Genomic DNA, 26,325 nt, shown 5'->3' with positions numbered 1-26,325 from the left:
CATTTGTGTGGTTGTTCTTTTTCCTTCCATCTCTCACAGTGTCAGCACGCTGTGCATGTACGTGGGTTTATGTGGTTGCATGAGGTTGGGGCCCAGGTTCTCAAGCATTTCACACTGCCAACAACACTTTTTTCTTTTTCAGACATGTAGCACTATAAATGGTGGGTTTTGTTTTTTGTTTTTTGTTTTTTTATCCTCAGGATGGGCTAATCGGGGCAAGTGAGCCCTTAGAGCAATGCCTTTAGGGACAGACTCTTTAGCTGGGTCTGTTGTGATAGGAAAAGGGAAATGGTTTCAAACTAAAAGATTGAGAATGGATATGAGAAAAGAGGTTTTTATGATAAGAGTGGTGGGGACTGATACAGGTTGCCCAGAGAGGTGTTGGACGCCCCATTCCTGCAGACACCCAAGGTCAGGCCAGACAGGGCTGTGAGCAACTTGCTCTAGATGTAGGTGTCCTTGTCCATTGCAGGGGGTTGGACTGGATGGCCTCTAAGGGTCCCTTTCAATTCACATGGTCCTGTGCGCCGCCTCATCTCCCTCCCATCAGCCTCGTGAGGTGTTGCACCACAGATCCACATGAAGTTCCCCAAAGCTGATTTCCCAGGCTATCCAGGTGATGAACTCAAACACTGGGATGAAGGCCAAAGATCAACGAAAGAACAAAACCTGGTGATGTTGGTCTGGAGATTATGACAGAGGGGCACATACCTGCGGGAGACCTACATATCACTGAGAGACCCCGACACCGAGGGGAACATCGCGTGGGCCCGCAGCACGCTCCCCTCTGCCGTTCCGCCGCCCCCGTTCCCGTCCTGGGCTGCTCGGCGGGGGGCGGGACGGGAGCAACCCAAAATCGCCGCCGCCGCCGCGCTCGGGACGAGGCTCGCGGGGGGGGGCTGCGCGGTGCGGTGCTGGGGAGGAGCGCAGCAGCGCTAGTGGCTGCACCCAGAGCCCGGCTGTGGAGATGTGGCCGCGGAGGGGAGGGGAGCGAGAGCGGCGGCGCCTTCCCCCCGGAGAAGAGCGAAGTTAAATAGGCAGCGCGCCTCCGCCGCGGTCCTCTCCCCTCTTGGCTCCCAGCCTCCGGCGAGACCCCTCCTTCTCGCCCGCCGTGCCCGTGCTGCCGCCCCTCCCGGGCGGCGGGGCAGAGCGCAGCGCAGTACGGTGCGACCCCCCGGCACCGCACGCCCCGCGGAGCCGCGACGCCGCTTGCTCCCGGGATTCCATGCCTGAGGCGCCGCGTCCCGCCGAGCCGCCCGTCTGACAGAAGGACCCAGCCAGCTGCATGGGAGGAGATGAGCGTGGCGGGGAAGCAGCCGCCTCCCGCACCGCTTGAGCGCCCCGGCAGCCTCCTCGTTCCCACCTGGGCAAGTATTCGCGATTCCCACGCCCGTCCCGGCACCGACTCCCGCAGCCGCTCGGGTCGGGCAGCTCCCACCGGCGCAGAGGGAGGGAGGGAGGCGCCTGCGGGAGGGGAGCGAGCAGCGGGGCACCGCCTCAGCCTCCCTCAGCAGGAGGAACGCTGCCGGCCAACGAAAGGCAGCCCCGGGCCCTGGCCCGGCCGGCGTCTCCTCTCAACGCGGGGTTGCTGTCTCTCTCAGCCCCGGGAAAGTTTCGGGGTCCGGGGGAAGGAAAGGTCCGGGGGAGGAAGCGGGGAGGGGGCTCGTTGCGTCCCGACTTGTGCGGTATCGCGCTGACGAGGGAAGCGGGGAGTTGGGAGAGACTCGCTACTTCGTGGCAGCGCATTTGGCACATCATTTATAAATGATGCCCTCTGATGGTGGTTCTCAAGCGTCCTTGATTTATTAAATTAGCGTCATCTGGTACGTCCTCTGTACCTTTTAAAGTAATGATGGACTTAATGATTTAGTGTAACGCTTCTCTTGGCATGCAGTTATTCTGTGGAAGTGTAACTGCAGCATTTTTCAGCCACTGTCTGGAAAGTTTCATTTATTATAAAATAGTTTACTGGTGCTGAAATAAACAGCCCATTCACTCTTTGTCCTGTCCTTCAAGCTGTCTCAGTGATTACAACTGTGTGGTTTTAAAGAACTGTGTCACCTTCGTCATATTTTACCCTGAGCATCATTCAGAAGCCACCTGCTTGTTGCTCCATGCAGTATAGCTTAAAGATGCTTTCCTTTTCACAGCAATTTCATTACCTCTTTAAGCCTCCATAATCAGAGAGTAGATGTTTGGAAGAACAAGTGTGGAAGGAAAGGAAATTAAATGACACCTGGAACCACAAGCAAGTGCAACAGCTGCCACAAATCTGTGGCAACTAACTGTTGTCCTGTCCAAGCTACTTTGGGCTGTGTATCTGTGTCACTCATCTGACTTGTTTGTCTCTCTTGCAACACATTCATTCACCTCTTGGCTTTTGGAATTTCTGTAATTAAAAAGAAAAGAATTGAATTAAACCTGCTGTACGATTGTCTGTGTTTTAAAGCTGCTTCACAGCTCTTAATTTGTAAGACCTGCTCCTGAGCTGTAAAAATAATCTGTGCAGCAATTACTTAAAATGTTAACAGCTGGGAGGGTTGTATGGGAGTTCAGAATGTTTCAGCACTAAAAGTGAGGCATAATCACTATCATTGGGTGAAATTTATGACTGGTGTTCTTGTAGTTCTGTTAAATGTATATGTTTAAGGCCACTGGGACATGCTGTTCCTGCTGATATTTGTGGGACTTCCACCTGCGGTATTGCCTGAAGCAGCACTGGGCTTTGAAGGAAAGGACAGGTGTGGTGGGAACCAGAGATTCGTGGCCGTACAGCTTACCTGAACCCTACATCAGAAGCAGGAACGTAAATCAAAAGCTCTGCAAGCTGCTTCTTTCCAATGAACACAGAACAGCTTAACCTCACTTTCTAGAGTATTTTAAATGCAATCATGTAGACTTCAGATTCCACAGTGGCATTTTATGACAGGTATTTATACACTGAGTTTGTAACTGCATAGCTTCCCAGAGATGCCACGTACTTGTGCAAGGAATAGCATGAGCCATTCTCAGCATCTTAAAAACAAGACCTTGCTTTTATGATTAACGGTGTGATGAGTATTTGTTTCATTATTTTAACACTACTGGTATCCAAATTATTTTCCCTTACTATTTTTGTATTTGTGTATTGCCTGTGTCTTGCGAATTTTTCTCAGAAATAAGATAGAACTATGCTAGTTATGATGTAACTACTGCACTACTGCATGCTGAGCCCATTTTGTTGTCTGGGGTTATGGTAATTAGGCAGACATAGTTCTTAAAGGTACCTGTATTCTAATTTTTTTTTTTTTTTTTTTTTACTTTTCAGAAGGAAGGCAGAGAAGTACTAGTCCTTGGAAAGTAGCTCAGCTCACTTTTAAATACAAGATAGCATGCTAGATTTGAAACACAGTACTATAATATTTTGTATACTTATATTTTTAACGCTAATAAGCTCTTTTAAGTCTGTTTCTTGCATAAGCTCCTTAAAGTTTGTGTTTGTATTCTGTTCTACACAAGTAAAGCTTCAGTCAGACATTGTCTCTAATGTTTTGCCAATCAGTGTAATTTGTGCTACTTGCCTCCCTCTGGATCAGACATGTTCATATTGAGCTGATTTCAGAAAGGAGTGTGTTTCCTTTATCTGTAGTGAGCTTCTTAGTTTTCTTGTATAGCTCTTCCCCTTTTTGCCCCTCAGAAATTCTGAAGAGGTCCAACCCCTTAGGGATAGTTACCCACTGTGTCAGTGTGCCTGTGCCACAGTTTTCCCTGAATCTTACATCGATGCAATATGAGTTGGATTCTGTGGTTTTCTTTGTCTTGCTGGAAGTGTGAAAGGCAGTGATAGCCTTACAAGCTTCTAAAATGAAGAAATAAAGGCATATATCTCATTGTTATGTATGAGTACCCTGTCAGTGGTTTCTCAGAACAGAGACTATTCTGCTAAAATGCCATTATTTATACTGCATGCCATCAACTAACACACCAAGTTTTTTAAAGCTTTTTTCTTACTCTTTATGGAAGTTATCAGTAGATTTCTTTATTCAGCAAAGACCCAAATGAAAGAAGTATTGGGAAACTATACAACACTGGATGTTGTTCTGCTCTGGAGTTATTCCAACTCTGATCTCTGTAAGGGACAAAATGCATATGTGGATCTTCTGTTCCTTTCTTCCTTTTTTTTTTCCTCTTCTTTTCTTTTTTTTTTTTTTTTTTTCCCACATTATGTCTATGTAATTTAGGTGCTTGGATAGAGATGATAATATTTACTCTTTATTTTTTATTTTTATTTTAAAGCAAGGCCTGGCGAATTTATTTTTTTATTTGATTTTGCACCCGTCAATACAGAAACATCCTCAATGTGATCGCTAGGTGTCGTGTTACCACAAACATCGGCCTCTTGCCTTTTCCCTACTCATCTTTTTAGGGTCAACATTCAATCGTGCCATTTTTCTGAAATAGATGGCTACCATTAATGTTTCATGCCGGTGTTTTGGTATGCCATGACCATAAGAAGCAGTGCTTGCTTCAGCTTTTCTGTTTTCTTTTCTTCTTTTTTATTTTTTTATTTTTAATTTCAAGTTATATCTACACTTAGATTGCTTTAGGTTTTAAAATTATTTCCAAAGTGCCTGTCCACATCACTATAGAAATCCATAGGATATACTTATTAATTGAAGCTTTTCCACCCACACAGTCTTTTTCTTTTGCAGTTGCTTGCTGGGCAAAAGCTGCTTTCTGAAATTTTTGTCAAGAATTGAACAGAATTTGCATCCTGATGTGGAGATGAGAATAGATGGTGAAGCTTCATGATAGAGAAGGGGTATCTGTGTATACCATTGTATGAAGCCTCATAGTTACTTTCCATTGCAAATTTTGTTGATTTCTCACTGATAGGGGAAGTGTGGTTTTTTGCTCCCCTCCCCAGCCTTCCACTCAAAATCTGGAATAAAACAGTTTGAAGACTCTATTAAAGAAATTTACCAAACACATTATTTAAAACTAGACTATACAAGTTTTTTTTTTCCTCTATTTTTTTTCTTCAACAATTTTTCTTCATTTTTTATCTCTTCCCTCAAAAACAAAATCTGAGTCCTGCTTCTGTCTGTACATAACTCCATAAAAATAGCTACCAAACTGATAAAAATCATATTCAAGATTATGGCTTTAACATCTTAATGGAAATAAGTCTTGTTCCCACCTGCTGCTCTGAAAAACAATGTCTTAGGAAAAAAAACAACAATGTTGGTATTCTCTTTACACCTCAGATCTGTGTTTCAAATTGTAAGCTTTTTTTTTTTTTCCTGATGTTTTAAACATTTTATGAGATGAATATAAATAGAATTACTTTCATTTGTGAGTGCAGAGACTGCTGAGAGTAGAAGTGGTAGCAGAGCTCAGCAGAAGGAGCATAACACATACCTGCAAAGTGGCAGCTGATGCTGCATATCAGTGGCATCATGGCAACAGTAACAACATACAAAAGTACGATTCACTTAGGGTGGAAGGGACCTTGGGAGGTCAGTGAGTCTAACCTGCAGAAAACAGCATCTGTCCTAAATTTAGACTTGGCCATTCAAGGTTTTTTCTCATTACATCTGGGAAACTGCCAGGGATGGAGAGTGCATAACCTACTTGGGCATTCTTGTGCACTGCTGGACCATTCCCATGGTAAGCTGGAGGATGCTGCTTGTCCCCCAAAGCTATCTTTTTTCCAAGTTTAACAAACTTCCTGAGCCTCTCATGGGAAGTGCTCCAGCCATCTTTGTGGCCATCCATTGTGCTTGGTCCATTTTGTACCAAGGGACCCAAAACTTGATGTGATGTTTGGGTGTGATCTAGGAAATGTTAAGCAAAGAAAACTAGTCAAGTTGATCTCATCTGCATTGATGCTGCTTGCCTCTGTGCTGCCAGCATGCAGTGCTGACTCCTGCCTGGCCTTCTGTCTGCCAGAGCCACCTGGACATTCTTAATGTTATACATTTCTTCTCCATAATGTCTCAGAGAGAAACTGGAAGCAGTGAACACTTTTAAAAAACAGATAGCTTTTAAAGGGCCCTTTTTTTTTTTTTTTTTTTTTTTTCCCCCTCCATTGGTTAAGAATGGATGTGTACCTTGAGAGAAATTTGGAATTTAGCAAATTATAGTACTACCTTTCTGCGTGCTGTTTTATTTCTTTGAGTTCATTTGCCAAAAGGAGAGAAAGGCTGATGCTGACTTTCATCTGAAGCTAAGATTCATTTACAATGCAAGTTGAAATAAAATACTTGGAAGGATTTGCTCATCCTTTATTTTACTGATGAAACTGATAGTTAGATCCAGCAGAGGCCGAAGACTGTGCTTCGTTCCAGACACCATGTGTTAGTTTCACTCATGTAATCCAGAGATGATATGAATTTCTTTTTGTCTGTTTTCTTGAAAAGAAGGCAGGCTGATATTCTGAGCTTCTCTGTACCTGGTTGTCTGAACTTTCTGTCTGAAAAAGCACTGTGACTCCAGTGAGAGCTGTCGTGCTGGAATCCTTCTGCTGCTCTTTATTTATGTATATTAGCAGGCAGATTTTTGTAATGAGATTTAAAAACTCTCTAAAGAATATAACCTTGAAAAGCTGTAACACTTCAGCACAATCTGATCAATATTATGTTTATCATCTTGTGAAGTCCGGACTGTAGTAAGGACGAAATGCGTTTGTAGTGTTTAGAGAAGTTCTGGGCAGGAAAATCAGTGAAAAACAATTGAGGTTTTGCAATGTATTTAGAGAGGCATGGTGCATGTTTACACCATGTACAACACCATAAAGTCTTTAGTCTTACAGTGCTTCCCTCTGTCATGCCAAAATTGCACAACTGTTTGCCTGTTACTTTGGGATTTTTGCCTCCGCACAATTTGTATAGGTTTTCTAAGTCATGATATAAATAAAGAATGAGGAGAAACTTGTCCTGTGACCAGGCATATTCTGTATAATGCTGTCTGCTGGGAAAAACACAGCTAGAGAGCTTTCTTCATAGGCTTCAGAAGCACTTCCCAGCGTCTGAGCAGCCAAGTTTCATAGTACTTCCTTGATTTGAAGTACTATTGAGTTCCTTGTTTTAGTGCTAGAGATGTATAGCAGAGGGGCTAATTGATTTGGTGAGGACGACAGCAGCAGACTTAACCAAACAAGGATGAAACCAAAGCCTGTGGGTGTCAAATCTTTGTGAACTCTTGATTATTCTTCCTTGTAAAAACAATGGAATTTTAGTCATTGTGACTCTTGATGTAGAATCCCTTTTTATGCCCAGTTTTGCAGGAGGACTAAAGGAGTAAGTGGAGAGAGTTCATGTCAGGCTCAGAGAAGCTCAGTCTGTGTTTGGTGATGAAATACTCCTCAGAAGCTAGCAGAAAAAAATGTGTGTTTGCTATGCTATGTGTGCTGGTGGACAGGGCTTCCTTGTTACTATTATTGTGATTTGTACTGTTAATGGCTATTATCATCTACCTATAAAGACATCAATTAAAAATAGTGGCATACAGAGTTTCAGAGTACAATGCCAAGTTAGTGAGCATTATTATTTCTGCTTTACCAGTGGGGAAGCTAAATAAAAAAAGTATTAATTAAGGCTTTGGATTTTTTTTTTTTTTGTTGTTTTGTTTGTATTTTAAATGTGAATTGAGAATATTGTCTTTCAGTAGTTTATATTTCATGAATATGTGATGAAACTTTACTGAAAACTACATGGAAAATGATTTTCAGTTTTAAAATTTTATTCCATATCTCCATTTTTATTTATTTATTTATTTATTTTTGCTTTAATAACTTTTGCATTATCCTATCCCATCCAATAATGGATATAGACTTATTTGAAAAATATGCATTCATTTAACTGAAGAGTAAAAGCATACTTGCTTCTGCTGCTTGTGTACATCAGAAGTAGTACTTTAACATCATTGAGAATGGATTTATGTTACAAAATATAATAGCTGGTATATTACATGAATATATTAAAGTGAAGAACAAGCATGCACATTAAAAACTGTCTTAAGTAACATGTGAGATAGTGATGAGTTTTTATTTTGTTTCCTCTACAAAAGCTCTTCTGTAAGCATACATAAGACTATTAAGTTGATTGGCAGAAAACACCAAAACTGATCTCACAATAGATATCATGAGGATGTATTCATATTCGAAAACTTTTTATGTTGCAGTCTTCTTCTTCAGCAAAGGCTGTTCCATCAACAGGCAAAGATTATTTTTTTTTCATTTGTTTCACTGCCTGCAGCTAAGACCCAGATACTGCAAGGAAATTCATGGGCACATATCTTTCCATACAAATCCCATTTAACAGTTTTAAGTGATGTTTTTAGAAAGGCTTAAGGAATTACTTATCAGTGTGTTTGTGTTAATAAAATGTAAGTTTCTTCCATACTAATAAAGTATTTTCTTCAAGCAGGAATTATAATCTAATTTTGTGCTATTTCTTTACCTCTTTTTTTTTTTTTTTTTTTTTTTTTTTTTTTTTTTTTACGATATCCTTCTGTTTTATGCAATGTTTTAGTAAATGTAAAATTTAGTTGTTGTTCTGCTACCCTTCACGAGCCCTGAGTAACATAAGGTAACATAAGGATGTGCAGTAATCCATGATATCGATTGATTTTAAGAATAGAGTTCAAATATCCAAAGGAGGGCTGCGAAGATGGAAAAGGGTCCAGAGTTGCAAGTATGAGGAGTGGCCAAAATCCCTTGGTTTGTTCAGCCTGGAGGAGAAAAGGCTGAGGATTCCTCATGGAACCCTACAGCTTCCTTGTGAGAGCAGTGGAAGTGCAGGTGCTGACCTGTGTTCTCTGTGGTGACAGTGACAGTACCCAAGGGAACATTGCTGAGACCACTGAACCTGAACCCCAACGCTTGCACCCTTTAGTCAGGAACACCACTGGAAGATTCAGCTGAGGCTGAATGTGTGGTTACATGTAGACCACATTAGGTCTCATGTAGCGGCATGAGGTAAGAGGAGGGGCAGGACCTTATCTTTCTTGTGGCAGTGATAGGACCCGAGGGAACAGCATACAGTGTGTCAGTGTAAAGTCAGGCTGGGTGTTAGGAACAGGTTCTTTACCAGAGGGCGGTGGGGATGGAGCAGGCTCCTCAGGGCAGTGGTCACTGCATCAAATCTGACAGAGTACAAGGAAAGTTTGGACAGTGCTCTCATACATAGGGTTTGAATTTTGGGTGGTCCTGAGTGAAGCCAGGAGTTGGACTTTGGTGATTCTTCTTGTTTCCTTCCAACTCAGGATATTTTATATTTCTATGAAATGTTTCCAGTTCAGTCTTAACAATCTTGTTTTGTGATGTAGCAATAGCTTTTTATAAAGTTTTTTTCTACTCATAAATCATCAGCCTATTTATCTGCTGCATCAACACACTATTTTATACTATTCATTGTATTTTCATTTGAAAGATAGATTAATTACTAAGGCATCTGGTGCATCATATGGTGTATGTGCTGGATGTGCTGAACAGAATAATCTTTAAAAAAAAATAAGAGAAAAAGGACATTATGTAAAAGGATTACACTTTTAAGTGTGCTTTGAAGAGTAACTTTACAGTACTAAATTCTCTAGGTCTGTTATTCAGGATTTTGTGGTCATTAAAGGAGTCTTTGATTCTACTGAAACAGATGTGCATTCCTGCTGTATATTTTCTTTTATTTCTTATTTCTTTTCTAGAAATAGGTAATATTTTAAAAATAGGAAAAAATAAAATACTATTTTCTAACAAGGACTGTATTATGGAGTAGTAATATTATACTTTTTCCCAATATTATAATGAAACTACTGCTATAAGTAATTCAATTTACGATTTGTAAGGCACTAATTTTTTATTCTTCCTGTCTAGAGAAATTACATCCATGGACATAATGTGCCCTTCTTAGCCTTCATATAGTTTATAGATAACAGGTTAGATACATATCACCCTTTTTTAGATACATATCACCCTTTTTACCTAAGAACTTTTGGAAGATGAAACTTAAATATATCCATTGTACTTTTTCTTTTCAAAAATTAATTTTTTCATTGAAGTTACCCTTCCAGAAATCTAATAGTTGTGCTATTTTCTTTGTTCAATGTTTTGCGTGAACGAAAACATAGCACCATTACAACTCAGTTGGAGCCATCAAGGTTGGAGATGTAGCGGGATGCATTGGTTTCAAAGATCTTTTCAGAAAAGGTACTGATTCCAACAAGAAAGAAACATAAAATCACCAAGGTTGGAAAAGACCTTTAAGATCATCCAGTCCAACTGTGCACTTAATACCAATATTTCCCACTAAACCATATACCTTAGAAATCTGTCTTAAGCATGTTTTGCTTAAGTCTGAGGGACCTGTTTAATAGCTTCATTAATTACATAGAGAATGGGATTGAGTGCACCCTCAGCAAGTTTGCATATAACCCAAAGCTGAGTGGTGCAGTAGATATGACAAAAAGAAGGAATGCCATTGAAAAGGACCTGGACAAGATTGAGAATGTGACCTGAATAAGGTTCAACATATCCGAATGCAGTCTGCTACATCTGGGTCAGGGCAATTCCAAGTACGAATACAAGCTGGAGAATAAAAGAATTGAGAGCAGCCCTGAGGAGAACTTGGGGGTTCTGACAGATAAAAAATTGGACATGAGTTGATAGTGTGTGCTTGCATCCCAGAAAGCCAAATGTATCCTGGGCTGCATCACAAGAGGCGGCCAGGAGAGAGAGGGAGGTGATTGTCCCCATCTGCTCAGCCCTTGTGAGGCCTCATCTGAAGTATTGCGTCCAGATCTGAGGCCCCCAGCACAAAAAGGATGTGGAGCTAATGTCTCATGTGAGAGCCACGATGATCAGAGGGCATGTCTGCTGTGAAGAAAAGCTAGGAAAATTGCAGTTATTTGGCCAAAAAAGACAAGGCTCCAGGAATTGCAAGCAGCCTTGCAGTATTTAAAGGGGACATAGAAAAAAGATAGGGAAAGACTCTTTAATGGGGAGTGTAGTGAAAAGATGAGGTGTAACGGTTATAAACTAAAAGACAGTAGGTTTAAATTCCTCACTGCGAGAGTGGTGAGGCATTGGATGAACAGATTGCCCAGAGAAGATGTGGAGGTTCCATCCCTGCAAATGTTCAAGGCAAGGTTGGGTGGGGCTTATGGCCACCCAGTCCACAGCAGGGAGCTGGAACTAGATAGTCCTTATGATTTTTTTTTTCAACCCAAGCCATTCTGTTATTCTATGTTCTGTGACTTTTTTTGTGAGAGGTATTCCAGGAAGCAAATCTGAAATTTGAATTGTCAGAATGATATCAAAACAGTTTACTGATGAAAATTAGTGAACTGGAATTGTTTGGTTCTGATTTACATAAGCAACCCAGAAGAGCTTTCTCTTCATTTTGACAGTTTAAATTGTAGCTTGGAAGAATGCTTCCTTCTGTCTTTTACTACCTGTAATTGAGCCCTTAGAGAAAGAAAACAAAAATCAGACTTATACTTGTTACAAAGAGCACACTTGCAGCAAATGGAATAATCTGTGGCTAATGCTCTCAAGAACATTTCTTTCAGATGTCATGAAGGATAAGAAAATGGATAATCACGTACTGATTCCAAGTAGAAGTAGTGATCATTAATAATTAAGACTTGATTTTGTTTTTATCACCTCTTTGTTTTTTAGTTTACTCCGTGACTAATTCAGAAAGAATGGAGGGGATTAGGGCAAACAAATGGTTTATGTTCCTCTCTAATTCTATTCTACACTTTTTTTCTGCTCCTTTCCTCTTTATAAGCTTTGCTTTACTCTTCAAAAGAAGAGTTTCTGGCTTTCTCATTAACACATCTGCTATTTGGAGACAGTCCATTTCACTGGCTGACAAGAAAAAAAAAAAATTGAAGAGAAACATATTTATATATATATATACAATATATGTATATAAGATAGTGATAGGACAAGGGGGAATGGTTTTAAACTGAGACAGGGGAGGTTTAGGTTAGAAATTAGGAGGAAGTTTTTTACACAGAGGGTGGTGACACACTGGAACAGGTTGCCCAGGGTGGTTGTGGATGCCCCATCCCTGAAGACATTCAAGGCCAGGCTGGATGTGGCTCTGGGCAGCTTGGTCTGGTAGTTGGCAAACCTGCACATAGCAGGGGGGTTGAAACTAGATGATCATTGTGGTCCTTTTCAACCCAGGCCATTCTACAATTCTATGATTTTTAGAGAACAGAAACATTACTGAAGGGTAGACTTTAGAGTGGTTATTAAAGGGAAATGTATGTGAATGAAGGAGTGAGCAGGCAGCGAGGAGTTATTTAGACCTCAAGAGTACTGTGTTGTTTTTTTCTGGGTGATTTCTATCTGTGTGTAGTACGGAGAGTCCATACTTTATACTCTGATAGCTCTGTTTCTTCTCTTCTGCTTTCAGTTGTTTGACAGATTTTGAGAAACGTCAGTAAGGTTAACTTAATGTCTACTGGATGTAGGTTTTGTAGCTAAATACAATTAAATGGAGTAAACCTGCTTGAGTTGATTCTGTAATTCTCATAATTCTAGTGTCATTTTAATCCAACTGGGGTCAATCTAATTCTCTTCCACAAAAGCATCTTGCTTCATCAATTTATAGCATAAAATGAAGGCTTCATTTTTAAATTTTATATCATTTCCATTCTATTAGTCTAATGTGTGATTCACTGCTGAATGCCGCCAAAAAGTGCAGAGTGCTTCATGTGTATTTTTTAAGCAATTAGTGCTAGTGCTGTCTCCTCCGGGAGATATTTTTTCTTTGAAAATTAGCTGCAGATTATGCAGCCCTACAAAACTTATGACTTAGCCCAGTACATCTAGCAGAAGAAAAATAAACAACATAAACCCACCAGCCTACTGCCATGGCTTAAGGCACTGAGGTGTGACATGAACATGATGTAGTTCTGCAAGTTCCTTTTGGATGCAATTTAGAAGTAGTAAAAAGTTAGACTGCTCTGCAGAGCATTATTTTTCAAGAACTTCTGTGAAACTTTGGCAAACAGACCCCTGTCAAGAGAGTATTATCAAAATATTTGTCCTTGTCTTGAGGAGAAGGAATCTTTTTGCCTTAAATTAAGTAATCAAAACAGTCTCTAAAAAGGGAGATGAGGGAAAGTTATTTAAGGATAAGGACAGCATGTCCTTCTAACTGACTTCTCTGACTATAATCCTTGCTTTTATTTGTGGTGTTGAAGTTTCATTAGGAATACATCTGCTCTGAGAGCTAATTCTCTATATCATGTTTAGCTGAATATGGCTTCAAAGAAGACTATTAACAGAAGCTTGTGTGCTCTCTATATAAGTCGCAAGAAAGTCTTTTCTCAAATATAATGAAAAATAGCTGCCTTGAATATTATTTCACAGAATAAAAAATTAGTTACGCTAATTGTAAATTGCAGTCTAAATAGCTAGTCATCAGCTTGCTTGGTATTTTCATATCAAGTTTCTTATGGAACTAATTTCATGTTCATACGTGAGACTAAGGTACTTTCAGTACTGAGAGCTATGGATAATTTTTATGAATGTTTCCGTGAACTAGAACAGAACAACTTGTCTTAGTTTTTCAAAACTAATCAGTCTTCTAATGTCTCCACTGGTGGTATCTGGACATAGAGTCATACCTCAAAGTTTGGGAAGTTTCTATTTGGTCAAACAATTCCTATATAGGCAGAATAATAAGCTGAAGATAGATTTGATATCCTCTATATTCTGTAGATGGGTGTTGCTGGCTACTGAGAACACTAAAAGAGGCAAGGCATGGCTTCAAGCATTCAAATGCATTTGATCATGCTGTTAACTGTCAGCATTTTCCTTGGCATAATTTTGTCCTGGGCTACTTAGCAGTCTTTCAGACAATATTCAGACTCTAGTGTGGGACCATTTGTGCGGGCAGCACAATTGTGGTATTCATATCTTTTAGAAAGGCATAGAGTTTAGATTCACAGATTTGAGCTTTGCGCTGCCAGCTGACCTAAAGACCCCCAGGTGCTTTATTTACCAGTATAGATGTTACCTCTTAGATTGTGGCACTCCTTTTTGGCAATGATATTAACCTTATGTGCTCAGAAATGTCTGAGATTTGCTAACTTTTTTTATCCAGGGGAGTTAATCTGTACTCAGATCACTGGTGGTTGAAAACTGTTTTCAAAACAAAAAGGTATTTATGTACTTTGCAGAACAAAGCACAGAACTGCAGTGGAAAATATTCCATTCCAAAGAGGCTTTATTTCATCCTAAAACACATACATCAGTATTTTACTTTGGATTAAGAATGTGCTTTTCAGGTGATTTTCATTATCATCCGTATTTGCTGCTCTGCAGTTTGCGTTGTAAAGTGGTTTGGAATGCACCAAAGATACATCCAGTATTGGTAACTAGAACATCAAAATAGGAGTAGACAGAGTAAGACAGAGGCACTGAATATTCACACTGTATGAATCTCTGGTGTTTTATTACAGATTAACTAAAGCCTGATCCTGTGAACTGCACACCTGTTTGTGGCTGAACCCTCTAGGTGTGTCCTGGAGCATGCCTCCATTAAGGTTAATTCCGTCTAGCACATGCGCCCTGAAGCCATGCCACAATGTAAAGAGCAGTATGATAAATAAGGGGGGGGGGGGGCATCTGGAAAATACTTGCTTCAAAATGCATACTTCAGTTTTGAAGTAAAATGTAATATGTAGCTGAATTTCTTTTGTTCTGAAAATAAGGCACCTGATTAATTGCAGCTATTAATTAATAAGCTTTCAATCCAAGGTAATGTGTAATAGTAATTCTAAAATAGAAACTTCCCAAAGTGCTAATGATAGAAGTGTTGGGTCCTTGACAAAAAAGCAGTTTTGCTTGGAAGATCTACTTCTCTTGTAATACATTACTAGACTATCTGGAAATAGTCTCAGTAAATCTCATTGTATATTTTCATACTTGAACTGATTAAAAGAGGCAGCCTTTTATTAACTGCTTTTTGTGTCTCTTTTTACCCAGTAGTATATAAATGAGAACGGTATTTGTCTCTTTCTTGACTTTGCCTGCTAAACTTTCCTTAGAATCTCCAAGCTTTAATATCATGCATAGTATTGTAGATTAGGCTGAATGAATAAATGCTGACAGCTCTGTCTCTTAACATTTTATTCCTAATCCTTTCCAATTTTATTATCTTTGAGAAGGTCTGATTTTGAGTATTATTCTCAAATGTGCTTATATGAGATGTATGACAGAATATATTTCCTCAATTTGCAAATTCTCTCAAGGACAGAGCTCCTGCTTCTTGAGTAAGGCAAAACAGACTGCTGAAGAATGTTCCAGTAAGTAGACATGGGTAATCTTCAAGGCATGGAAAACATTTGACTATTTGCTAGGGAAAATTAATCTTAATAATCAGAAGTTATGAAATAAGTTAAAGACTGAAGTGAAATTAGACTTACTCCTTTGAAAAGAATGTGCAGGCTCTTCAAATCTGGTTTAGAGCATCTCTGAATAGGAGATAGCACCTACAATGTAGCTCTGGCAGAAATCATCGTGCTAAGTCACAGAACCACAGAATCACAGAATACCTAGTTGGAAAAGACCTTCAAGATCATCCAGTCCAACCATCCAACCATCACTAGTAGTTCTCACTAAACCATATCCCTCAACACAACATCCAAACGTTCCTTGAATACCTCCAGGGTTGGTGACTCCACCACCTCCCTGGGCAGCCCATTCCAGTGCCTGACCAGTCTTTCAGAAAAGTAGTATTTCCTAATGTCCAGCCTAAATCTCCCCTGGTGCAGCTTGAAGCCATTCCCTCTAGTCCTATCACCAGTTACACAGGAGAAGAAGCTGACGCCCAGCTCACTACAAGCTCCCTTCAGGTAGTTACAGAGAGCAATGAGGTCTCCTTTGAGCCTCTTCTTCTCCAGACTGAAGAATCCCAGCTTCTTCAGCCACTCCTCATCAGGCCTGTGCTCCAGACCCCGCATCAGCTTTGTTGCCATTCTTTGAACCCTCTCCAGGGCCTCAATGTCTTTCTTGCAGTGAGGAGCTCGAAACTGGACACAGTACTCGAGATGTGACCTCGAGATCAGTCAAGCAGGACCTGCTCTTAGTGAACCTATGCTGGCTAGGCCTGATTCCCCCGGCTGTCCCAAAGATGTCCTCAAGACATCTGCTCCATAACCTTCCGTGGCACTGAGGTCAGGCTAACAGGCCTGTAGTTCCCCAGATCCTCCTTACAACCCTTCTTGTAGATGGGAGTCACATTGGCAAGTCTCCAGTTTTCTGGGACCTCACCAGTCAACAAGGAGCGCTGATAGATAATGGAAAGTGACTTTGCTATCACCTCCGCCAGTTCCCTCAGCACTCTTGGGTGGATCTCATCTGGCCCCATGGACTTAGGACAGTCCAGCTGGAGTAGCGGGTCTCTGACTGTGTCCTCCTGAAATGGAAGTTTAGTCTGCTCCCCAGCTGAGATTATCAGGTCAGAGAGTGGAGTATCCTGAGGATAACTGGTCTGACCTTTAAGGACAGACGTAAAGAGGGCATTCAGAACCTCTGCCTTTTCCTTATCCTCAGTGGTCACATTCCCAGCCTCATACAGTAAAGGATGGAGATTCTCCTTAGTCCTCCTCTTACTGTTGATGGATTTGTAAAAGAGTTTCTTGTTCCTTTTTACCCCAGTGACCAGGTTGAGTTCAAGCTAGTTCAAGTCACGGCTTGAACCAGTGATGGAGCACCTGGTGGGAAGGCAGGGCTAACCCAGGGGAGCTCAGGTGCAAATGCAATGCAGCTGAATGATCGGAAGGGATGGGGATCCAGGATCCAACCCTTCCCAGACCTCATTTAAGGGTTGGCAGTGGAGGCAAGGGTATCTTGCTGGAGATCCCTGCCTACCTGAGGTCTTCCAAGGGTAAATGGATTTTTTTTTTTCCTTTGTTTTGGTGGTTGCTGTATTTAGGCGTATCCTTACTTGCTGCAGCCTAGGACTTTGCTACCCTGCTATCATTGCTGTGCTTTCTATTGCATTACAGTAGCGTTAAGGTAGTACCTTTTCTCCCTGAAAAAAGCAGGGTATAAATGTGACTGCATTGTTCTGATTACAGAATTCACAGTTATTCTCAATTCTTATTTCATGCGACTAGGTCTAGCTAATGTCTTGACTGCCAGTCACTACTCTAATTGTAGTAATAGTGATCTAAGAATATGGCACAATGTTTTGTTTTTTTCTTTACAGAGTAGGAATGTTTCTTGTTTGTGCATCTCCTATGCCTGTTTATAAACATTTCTCACTAGTTCCTCTGCTTTGATATTATACTTTGTCTTATACTTTACACAGCTTTCCTTGCTTGTGTATTCTGGAACATGCTTCTGGTGGGTAAGGTTGCTGCCCCTGCTCCGCCCAGGGTTTTCTGCTCCCTTTTCCTGCTGGAGTAGCCTACTCTATTTGTTCCCTGACATCTGGAGCCCAATATTTATCAGTATCAAAGCAAGATTACTAACCTGCATTTCTTTATTTCTTTGGCTCTTTTTTTTTTTTTTTTTTCTTCTGCTTTTAAGGTCTGCTGTTATTTTTCTTTTTTTCTTTTTCTAGTGCAACTCTTGCTCTTTGCAGCAGTTTTCTCTGTATGTGAAGATTGTTAATGTGTCTTCCATGGCATAAGCAGCATCTGTTTCTGACTTTTTCAATCATGCCTCTATACGTCTATGGTTGTTTACAGGACTCTGACTGTGGCCTGGTCAATATGCTGATTTGAGCAGGATTTGTTTAAGCCTATCTCGTGGTACCCCTAATTATAATTCCTGGAGCATGAAATACATCATTGACTTATGTTCAGCTTTTGATTTTTCTCTAATCTTCCAATTTCTTGTAAAAGAATTCTAATGGTTTTTTAGATGTTTCTTTGTGTTAGAAAGTGGCTTTGTCTTCTTGACACTGTCAGGTTGTTCTTCAGCACCTGTATTTCCAAATCTTTTGAGGAAAAATCCCTATGTATGGTTGCACACAGAATGCTCTTCTGTGTATGATCCCCTCATCCAAGGTATTACTAACACGTTCAGAGATGCACAGTATTTTTGTTCAGTTTATATGGGAGGAACAGGATTAATTGTTTTTTACTTTGTGAATTGTGAGGGAGAATCATTCTGCTGGCCAGGTCTTTCTCCAGTTAAACTGTGAAATCTCATTCCTTAGAAATGCACAAACTCCTCTGAACAGCATGTTCCTGAGCAGGTGAAGATATTTTTCATTTGTTCCAGTAGTAAACACAGGGAGACTAAGACCACCTTTCAAAAGTTGCATTGTTTTATTACCCAATATTTTTTCCTCTAGAGGAGAATATTTTTAGAAGAGCGCAGTTCTGGGGATTATGAAATATTCTTTACTATCTCTTTTCTTCTCCAAAGTTTTTTGTTTACTGGAATTACTTTATGTAGGGGGATGAAGTAAGCCTCAATTTTCAAAGTTAATTAAATAAAGATTTGGATATGACATCTATCTTCTTGATGAAGGAGAATTCTGCATCTAAGTGATGAAAGATCTTATTTTCATGCTAGTAAACAAAGAGAATTATATTCTGTTTGCTTAGTTGGTTTTTTTTTTTTTTTTTTTTTCTTTGCTACATGATATTACTTTTGTAATGTTGAATCATGTAATAAGAAGCAGCTAAGGAATAATTGTCATTGTTCTGGTTGGCCTGGCTTATTTCCTGGTCAGTTGCAATAATGTGAGTATTGCCAATTTGGACTCCAAGCCCCGAGTCCTTCAGTTTAAAGCCTGCTTCATCAGGATAGCCAACCTGCTGCCAAAGATTCCCCTTCTTCTTCTACACAGGTAGATTCGACTGAAAGGTAAATATGTTTAGGAGATCTAGCAGATTTGTAAGCAATAATGTCCATCACACTTCCACAATAAGTAGACTTCTCTGGATAAGAGCGTAGTCGAATGGAGAAATCATGACTAAGCTTCAGTGCAAAAACTTAGCAAAGATGGGCTACAAAGGAAGAATTTGAAAGTAACTGAATGGATCTTTGAAAGATCACAGATGTGACTGTTACTTCAGAGATACCGCATCGGATAGATGTATGCTTGCTTATCACAGAATCACAGAATTGTAGGAGTTGGAAGGGACCTCCAGAGATCATCGAGTCCAACCCCCCTGCCAAAGCAGGTTCCCTATAGCAGGTCACACAGGTAGGCATCCAGGCAGGTCTTGAACATCTCCAGAGAAGGAGACTCCACCACCTCCCTGGGCAGCCTGTTCCAGTGCTCCGTCACCTCACTGTAAAGAAGTTCTTGCGCACATTTGTGCGGAACTTCCTATGCTGCAGTTTCTGACCGTTTCCCCTTGTCCTGTCACCCTTCACCATTGAAAAGAGTCCGGCCTCGCCATTCTGCCCCCCACACCTTAGATATTTATAGAGCTGGATCAGGTCCCCTCTCAGTCTTCTTTTCTCAAGGCTGAACAGACCCAGTTCACTCAGCCTTTCCTCATAGGAGAGATGCTCCAGGCCCTTCACCATCTTTGTGGCCCTCCGCTGGACTCTTTCCAAGAGATCCCTGTCTTTTTTGTACTGGGGAGCCCAGAACTGGATGCAGTACTCCAGATGAGGCCTCACCAGGGCAGAGCAGAGGGGGAGGATCACCTCCCTCGACCTGCTGGCCATGCTCTTTTTAATGCACCCCAGGATGCCATTGGCCCTCTTGGCCACAAGGGCACACTGCTGGCTCATGGCCAACCTGTCGTCCACCAGGACACCCAGGTCCCTCTCCACAGAGCTCCCCTCCAGCACGGGATATAATTCTATCTCAGGGGATGTAATATAATTCTTATTATTAAGAAATAACTAAGAACGTTTTATTTTCTAATACAGGGACTTAACTTTATTTGTATGTTTCAGTGGTATAGAAGAAAGTATTTTCTAGGAGACTTTTGAAAGCAAATTTTATGCTTTTGAGTATATATATTTTTTAATGTGAAATATATGATGCTGTTTTGCAGCAATTAATTTATTAAAACCTTAAAATTGCCAGGATTCAGTAATGAATAAATATTTTTATATTAGAAATTGAAACTTGAAAAAATTTATTAAAGATGTATCATTGGGAATAGGCAGAACTACATTTCAAATGGAAACACAATTTTACGGTTTTACTATTACAGTTTTTAATCACTTAATATGAGATAATCTAAAATAGTAGCTAGGTAGATAATTTAAATGTCATACTGTTGAAGATTTTCACTTTAACAAAAATACTCAAACAATAAACTTAGAAACTCAACTTGTTTTTATGTCTTGTTTTTTTTTAAAAAAAAAGTAAACTTGATTCTTTGAGAAAAGACATGTATAATCAAAAAGGTGGAGCAAAATACATAGAAATAATAGAAATGAAAACAAGTAGTGTGAGATTATTTTCAGCTGTTTTTTTCTTTTGTAGCTGTGATTGTCTTAGTTATCAAGATACAACTGTATTATTTACCTCAAGCAGTAAAAAACTAAGCAGATCTCTTCTGTGTGAAATGATGAGTGGATATCTGCGTAAATAACATCTGCAGTTACTTCACATTAACAACTAAAGCTTATTTCTTGTCTTATTTTCATCCTTACAAAAATCACCATCCCATGTGGATTGTTGGACTTCTGTAGCAGCAACATTGGATGTCTGTTATTTGTTGGATGCTTTAATTTTGGTGAGGGTTACTGCTAGTGATTTTTCTAAAGTCGTATTTATCCAGGCTTATACTGCAAGTTAAGAGATTCATTAGCTGCTTATTATTATTATTATTATTATTATTACTATTTGTATTTTGAGATTTGATTGAAAGCATTTGGAAAATTGTGGAAATCTGTATTTACACTCCCTACTTTATCACTCAGTCAAGCATTTTGTGCTCTTGTTTTAAGATTGTGTTTGCGTGTTATGTTTGTACTTTCTGGTGTCCAACACAGACACGTATGTTGTTTCTGCATCCTAGGAAGTTGGACCAACTCCTTTCCCAGAGTGGTGGAGGCTTGTTTACCGCTAGCACTTTCCGAACTATATTAAAAGCCAATTTTAGAGTCACTTTCTAGATTCTGTATTTATATCAACTCTAGCATTTCAAAATATTAAGAGTTCCAGGAGTGTCTTATTTTGCAATAATGCAAACACTTTCAGGTAGGACGTCAAAGCAAGTTGTTTCTGGTTGTTTTTTTTTTGTGTTTTTTTTTTTTTTTTTTTAGTTTATCAAATAAGTTTCTTTTGGTTCTGCAAGAACCAGAACTGCATGTTCTGCAGACAATGCCATAAATCTTTTTTTACTTCTTTCTTACTTCTGCAAAGTAATTTATAGCAACTGGATTATTGAATTACTATAATAGTTATCAAGAATTGAAGTAATACATATAGACAGAGTAATTTCATGCTTTTCAGATGAGATTATATTACATTTAGAATAGGTCAAAAATAACTCTATGACTTCACCAATTTTAATTAACTTTATATCTAAGAAGAAGAAAAAACCTTGCTAAGTTGTCAGTCTTTGCAACTTTAGTTGCTATTTCACTGCTAGCAGTTTTCTATTGGAAAGATACTATCTTTTAATTTTTTTTTTTACATATTTTCTTTTCAAAATTTCTTCAAAATGCCACTACATCAAACTGAGCTGTCCTTGACACTGCAGTGGGTGATATGCTGGACTGAGTTTGCTTGTTTGCTAACCTGCCAGTTAATTTTGCATTTGCGGGAGGACGGTTACTGAAGCTTCAATGCAGGTATCTTCATGTTTTGTTTCGGAAAAACCATTTAATGTGAGGCTTGAGATCTCTGAAATAACATTGATGAGTTTTAGGGTTAAACACCAGGCCCTCCTAAACAATGGAAACTTGCTCAAAGGCAGTGCTTTCAAAATATCCAGTGCAGTGCTTCTCACTGCTTTCATAGTCTTGTCCACAGTTAGACCACTCGCTAATTTATTTCCTTCTAAATTAACACATGCATGCTACTAATATCAATGTTTTCATAGTTCTAGCTTTGAGTAATTATAGATTTTTTGTACTGCCTATTTAAGCTGCTGAAATATGTAGGGAGTCTCTTCCTAGCCTGTCCTAAGTCTGCCGAGGAGCCAATTTTAAGCATGATGTGGCTCTACTGGATGCATTTTGCTCGTAGAGGTTTGCCTAATTATGTTGAAGTAGTTTAATTTTCACAACTTGTAAGTCATAAATGGAACTTGCTTTAAAGTTCTCCTGTCTTCAGAACCAGAAGTGATGCATTTTGGTGGCAGGAGCTGAGCCACGGCTTCCCTGCCTAGCCTTCCTGGGGCCTGTGCCCAGGAGCCCCATTTCAGTCCAGGCCCAAACCCTTCCGGAGCCATTTTGTTTCCAGTTGGTGCCAGCTTTCCTGAAGAGGTGCCCTTTGGGTTTTAATTTTTTGGCTAGAATCCATGCTTGGTGTTTGGTGGCCCATCACCAAGTTGCCAGCTCACCTGCATTTGGTGAGCACTCTGACCCCAATGCTGCTGCCCAGCATCAAGATCCTGCTGCACAGGACCTAAATGTGCCAGCTGGCCAGCTGCTGCTTTAGTGTGTGCCTGAGGCTGCATTCATTCCTGTGCCAGCTGGTGTTTTTTCCTCAGATAAAGTATAGAGTGGGATAAAGGGCAAGTAAGCAGCATTGATTTTGTTTCTGTGTATAGAAAATATATACAAGAAGTACAACTGAAGTGATGTTATTTTTGCTCTGAATGACATTATATTCTCTGAAGTTATCAATTTTAAAACAGTAGGAAATAATACAAGGGTTATAATGAAAAGCTATGTTAAATACACTGCCAATCTAGTCTTTGAGGAAGCTGTTTAGAACAGCATTTATCTTGTTCATTATTGCTGATTAAAGAAAATAATTCAGATTGTGATAATAAGCAATTTTGGTAATCTAATTAAACCATTTGAGTTCTGGAATGTGTTTCTCCTGAAACTTAAGGACAACTCGTTACTAGTTTGGCAAGACAGATTTACTACTTCTGGCTTCTCTGATGGGTATTGTGTTTTAAGCAGTAATGACTCTGTAACTTCATTTGGCATTTTGTTTAATGATGTGGTTACTATTATCTTTTTCTCTGGTAGGAATGTTAATGTTTTAGTACTGCAGATTGAAGTGTTTCCCCTTCCAGTACCTAAAGGGAGCCTACAAACAGGAGGGGAATCATAGAATCATAGAATCACCAAGGTTGGAAAAGACCTAAAAGATCATCCAGTCCAACCATTCACCTATTCCCAATAGCTCCCACTTAATAGAATCATAGAATCACCAATCAGTTCTTAGAAAGGGTAAATAACTGCAGGACAAGGGGAAATGGTGTTGAGGGAGGCAAGATTTAGATTGGATGTCAAGAGGAAGTTCTTTACAGAGAGAGTGGTGAGGTGCTGGAACAGGCTGCCCAGAGAGGTTGTGGATGCCCCATCCCTGGAGGTGTTCAAGGCCAGACTGGATGGGGCCCTGGGCAGCCTGGTCTAGTATGAAATGTGGAGGTTGGTGGCCCTGCATATGGCAGGGGGGTTGGAGATTCATGATCCTTGAGGTCCCTTCCAACCCTGGTCAATCTATGATTGTATTGTTCTGTCATTAAGGACAAGGAAGTTAATTGTTTCTGATTCTCTTCTGAATGTTTAATGGGACATTGTAAAATAGTTGTCAACTCTGCCATCATAATTTTCAGTGTGCCTGTGCTGTCCAGTAAATGATCTGTCAAAATGGCAATGGTTGGAGATAAGGAATCAAATGAGGAGTATTTTGTCTCTGTGTTTCTATACAGTTTCTATATAGCAAATCATCTGAATTTTGGAAGAAGCTTGACCAAAACCCAGAAGAAAGCAGCCTGTAGTTTTATTTCATTCAAATAATGTCTACTTATTGAAATTTGAAGATAATACAGTATATTTTAAGATTTTCAAGATGTTTCTATAGGCAGTAACACTTTAAATTGAAAATTCACAATTTAGTCACAAAACAGGTTGGAAGATGGCAAATGTGTATGGGAAGAGTGGAGGTCGTGTTCATCTTTTGTGGGAGCCCAAAGGCAGCGTCAAAACTGACATCATTGCTATAACATGTAATGTTACTGTTTTTATCAGGGAATTCATTCTGAAACCTAGTAATGCCAGTGACAATGTCAAATTACTAACTGCCATCCCACTGAGATGATAAGAGTCTACATCTCATCCCTGGATGCTCTTTTCAGACTCTTTTTTTAAAGACTGCCTTCTGATTCAGAGCATTCACATTTGGGCTGTGCAGGCAGGGGTTCTCTTGCACCACACAAGGTGTGCTACAGAATTATTAACTCTTGAGTTACAGCTGCCTTGTCTGACTATCAACAAGCAGTGCAGGAAGAAGCTGTACTGGTGAATTCAGGAAGTTATGTGTCCCTATTCACAAGACAGTAAAATAATTATTTTACTCAGTATGAAGAAACAGTGCAGTTCCTCATTTTAAAGTTAATTATATTTTGAAATCAGTTGTGTAGATATGAATAATATTTCCTGTAACTGATAATCCAGCTTTATTTTATGCTGAGTATGCAAACTTCTCATAACCTCTTCTGATCAACGACAGCTGAAAACTCAACTGAAATATTTTTGTCTTCTTCTTGACAGACTCATAAGACTTTAACACTAAAATAAAGAGAAGAATTTAGGAAACTAGATAAAGATGAGGAAAACTTGAAGCTACTCATCAGCACTTTTGCACTAAGTGACAGATAAGAAAGTGATTGTCTCTCTTTTTTTTTTTTTTTTTTTGTAAGGCAAACTCTTTGGAAACATGCCTCTGCAGTCATGGTGGGATTAAAAGCTGAAGACTGCAGCCAGTGCTGAGTATGTAAGGCACCCATAGCATAAATGAGTGTCAACTGGTGGCTGTGTGCTGACACTAAATTGAGGATTTCAGGATTACTGTCCTACATGTTGTACGTAAAAGAGATTAAACAGCAAGGAATATGGTTAAGGAGGTGCAGGTAAAATGCAATAAAATACATGAGAGAGATCCTGTGGTACACATCCAGTGAAGGAGATTAAATATTAGTGGAGCATTCTTAGCTGGGTGTTTGTGTAGACCCTATCCTCCTTTCTTCCAAACTTGTAACTTGCAGCATCATAGGATCCTATTCAGCCATACCAGGCAGTAGAATCTGTTTCTTTGCTTGCTAACTTGGGTGACCTTTTATTCAGTTTTTGATGCTACAAGAGGGTTAGCAACTCTGAAATAAGGGATAATCTATCATATCGTGATATTTTTCTTCTCTTTTATTTTGTGCAATGCCAAGGGATAGGGTTGGAGGTTCCTGCAGGTTGAAGTTTCTGGTTATGTAACAAAGTTCTCAAATATGACAACAATTAGATTTCTAGCATTTTGTCAAATATGTTAAAGTCAGGGTGCTTCCAGTTCAGACAGTATGATCTCATATGTTTTTTGTCTGTAGGGGAACTGCTGAATCATGGCCTGAACCTCTGATTGACCACCTGAGGCAAGCAATGAGTCAGCCATGGGAGCACAGGTGAAGGTAATTCACCTGTGCTTCCAGAAGGGCTGAAGTCTGGCTCTGCCTCTCTTACATCCCATTTAAGTGCTGACTGCCACTGAGGAAGGATCTCTTCCTGGAGATCACTTCTGGTGGACTTTATTGTGAGCCTGTGTTATCTTTCCATCACGATAATCCTGCTTAGACTAATCTCTGTGTGCTAATTCATTTTATACCTCTGTGCACTTATTGATTGTACACTGTATCATATTGAAGGAATTTGTACCAGTTTGGCTATGTATGTACTCCAACTATGCTTTGCATATTGTCATTGCCTTATGGTGAGGCTTGCCTGTTAATTTGAATTAGAAACTTAAACTACAGAAGCAAAGACAGCTTACAGCTTAGAGGCTCAGTACAGTACAGGTCAGATAGACTTTTACTTGAAAATTGTGGTGGTCTGGGTGTTATGTGAGATGAGATATGGGTGTGAATATTACAGATAAGTGTTTTTCCTTAGTCCATCGTTTGCCTGCTGCTGTACAAGCGAGCTCTTTACCTTTGCTTTTATTGTTCATACACATCTCCGCCACAAAATCTCTAACATCTAATTTCTTTTCTTTAAACTGTATAGCTAGAAGAGGGGCTCATCTCAGCCTTTATCTTATCATCTGATAGAGATTGGTCGTGAGGTGGGAGTTGCATAAATTATTAGCATCTCACCAAAACCAACCAAACAGAAAAATACATGAAGAAATAAATATAGCCAAGCCAGAAGAAAATATTACCTTTTGTGGGGTGTATCCTGTTGTCCCCATTTTGTTCAGCCTTGATTGGATGAGGCTAGCATTC

General features: G+C 39.9%; 1 protein-coding gene across 1 annotated transcript in view; it reads left to right on the top strand.

Annotated features, from left to right (window-relative positions):
• The first annotated feature begins 1,295 nt into the window (after positions 1-1,295).
• Positions 1,296-26,325, top strand: part of SNTG2 (syntrophin gamma 2) — a 232,030-nt gene continuing 207,000 nt past the window's right edge. The window contains exon 1 of the mRNA XM_042890808.1: positions 1,296-1,367. Coding sequence (XP_042746742.1) covers positions 1,296-1,367 — 72 coding nt within the window. The remainder of the gene's footprint in view (positions 1,368-26,325) is intronic.

The sequence above is a fragment of the Lagopus leucura genome, unplaced genomic scaffold (assembly GCF_019238085.1).
Source record: "Lagopus leucura isolate 7727_CA_CO unplaced genomic scaffold, USGS_WTPT01 Super-Scaffold_73, whole genome shotgun sequence".
Taxonomy (NCBI): Eukaryota; Metazoa; Chordata; class Aves; order Galliformes; family Phasianidae; genus Lagopus; species Lagopus leucura.
Note: the sequence above shows the minus strand (reverse complement) of the source record. Positions and strands in the feature narration are given on the sequence as shown.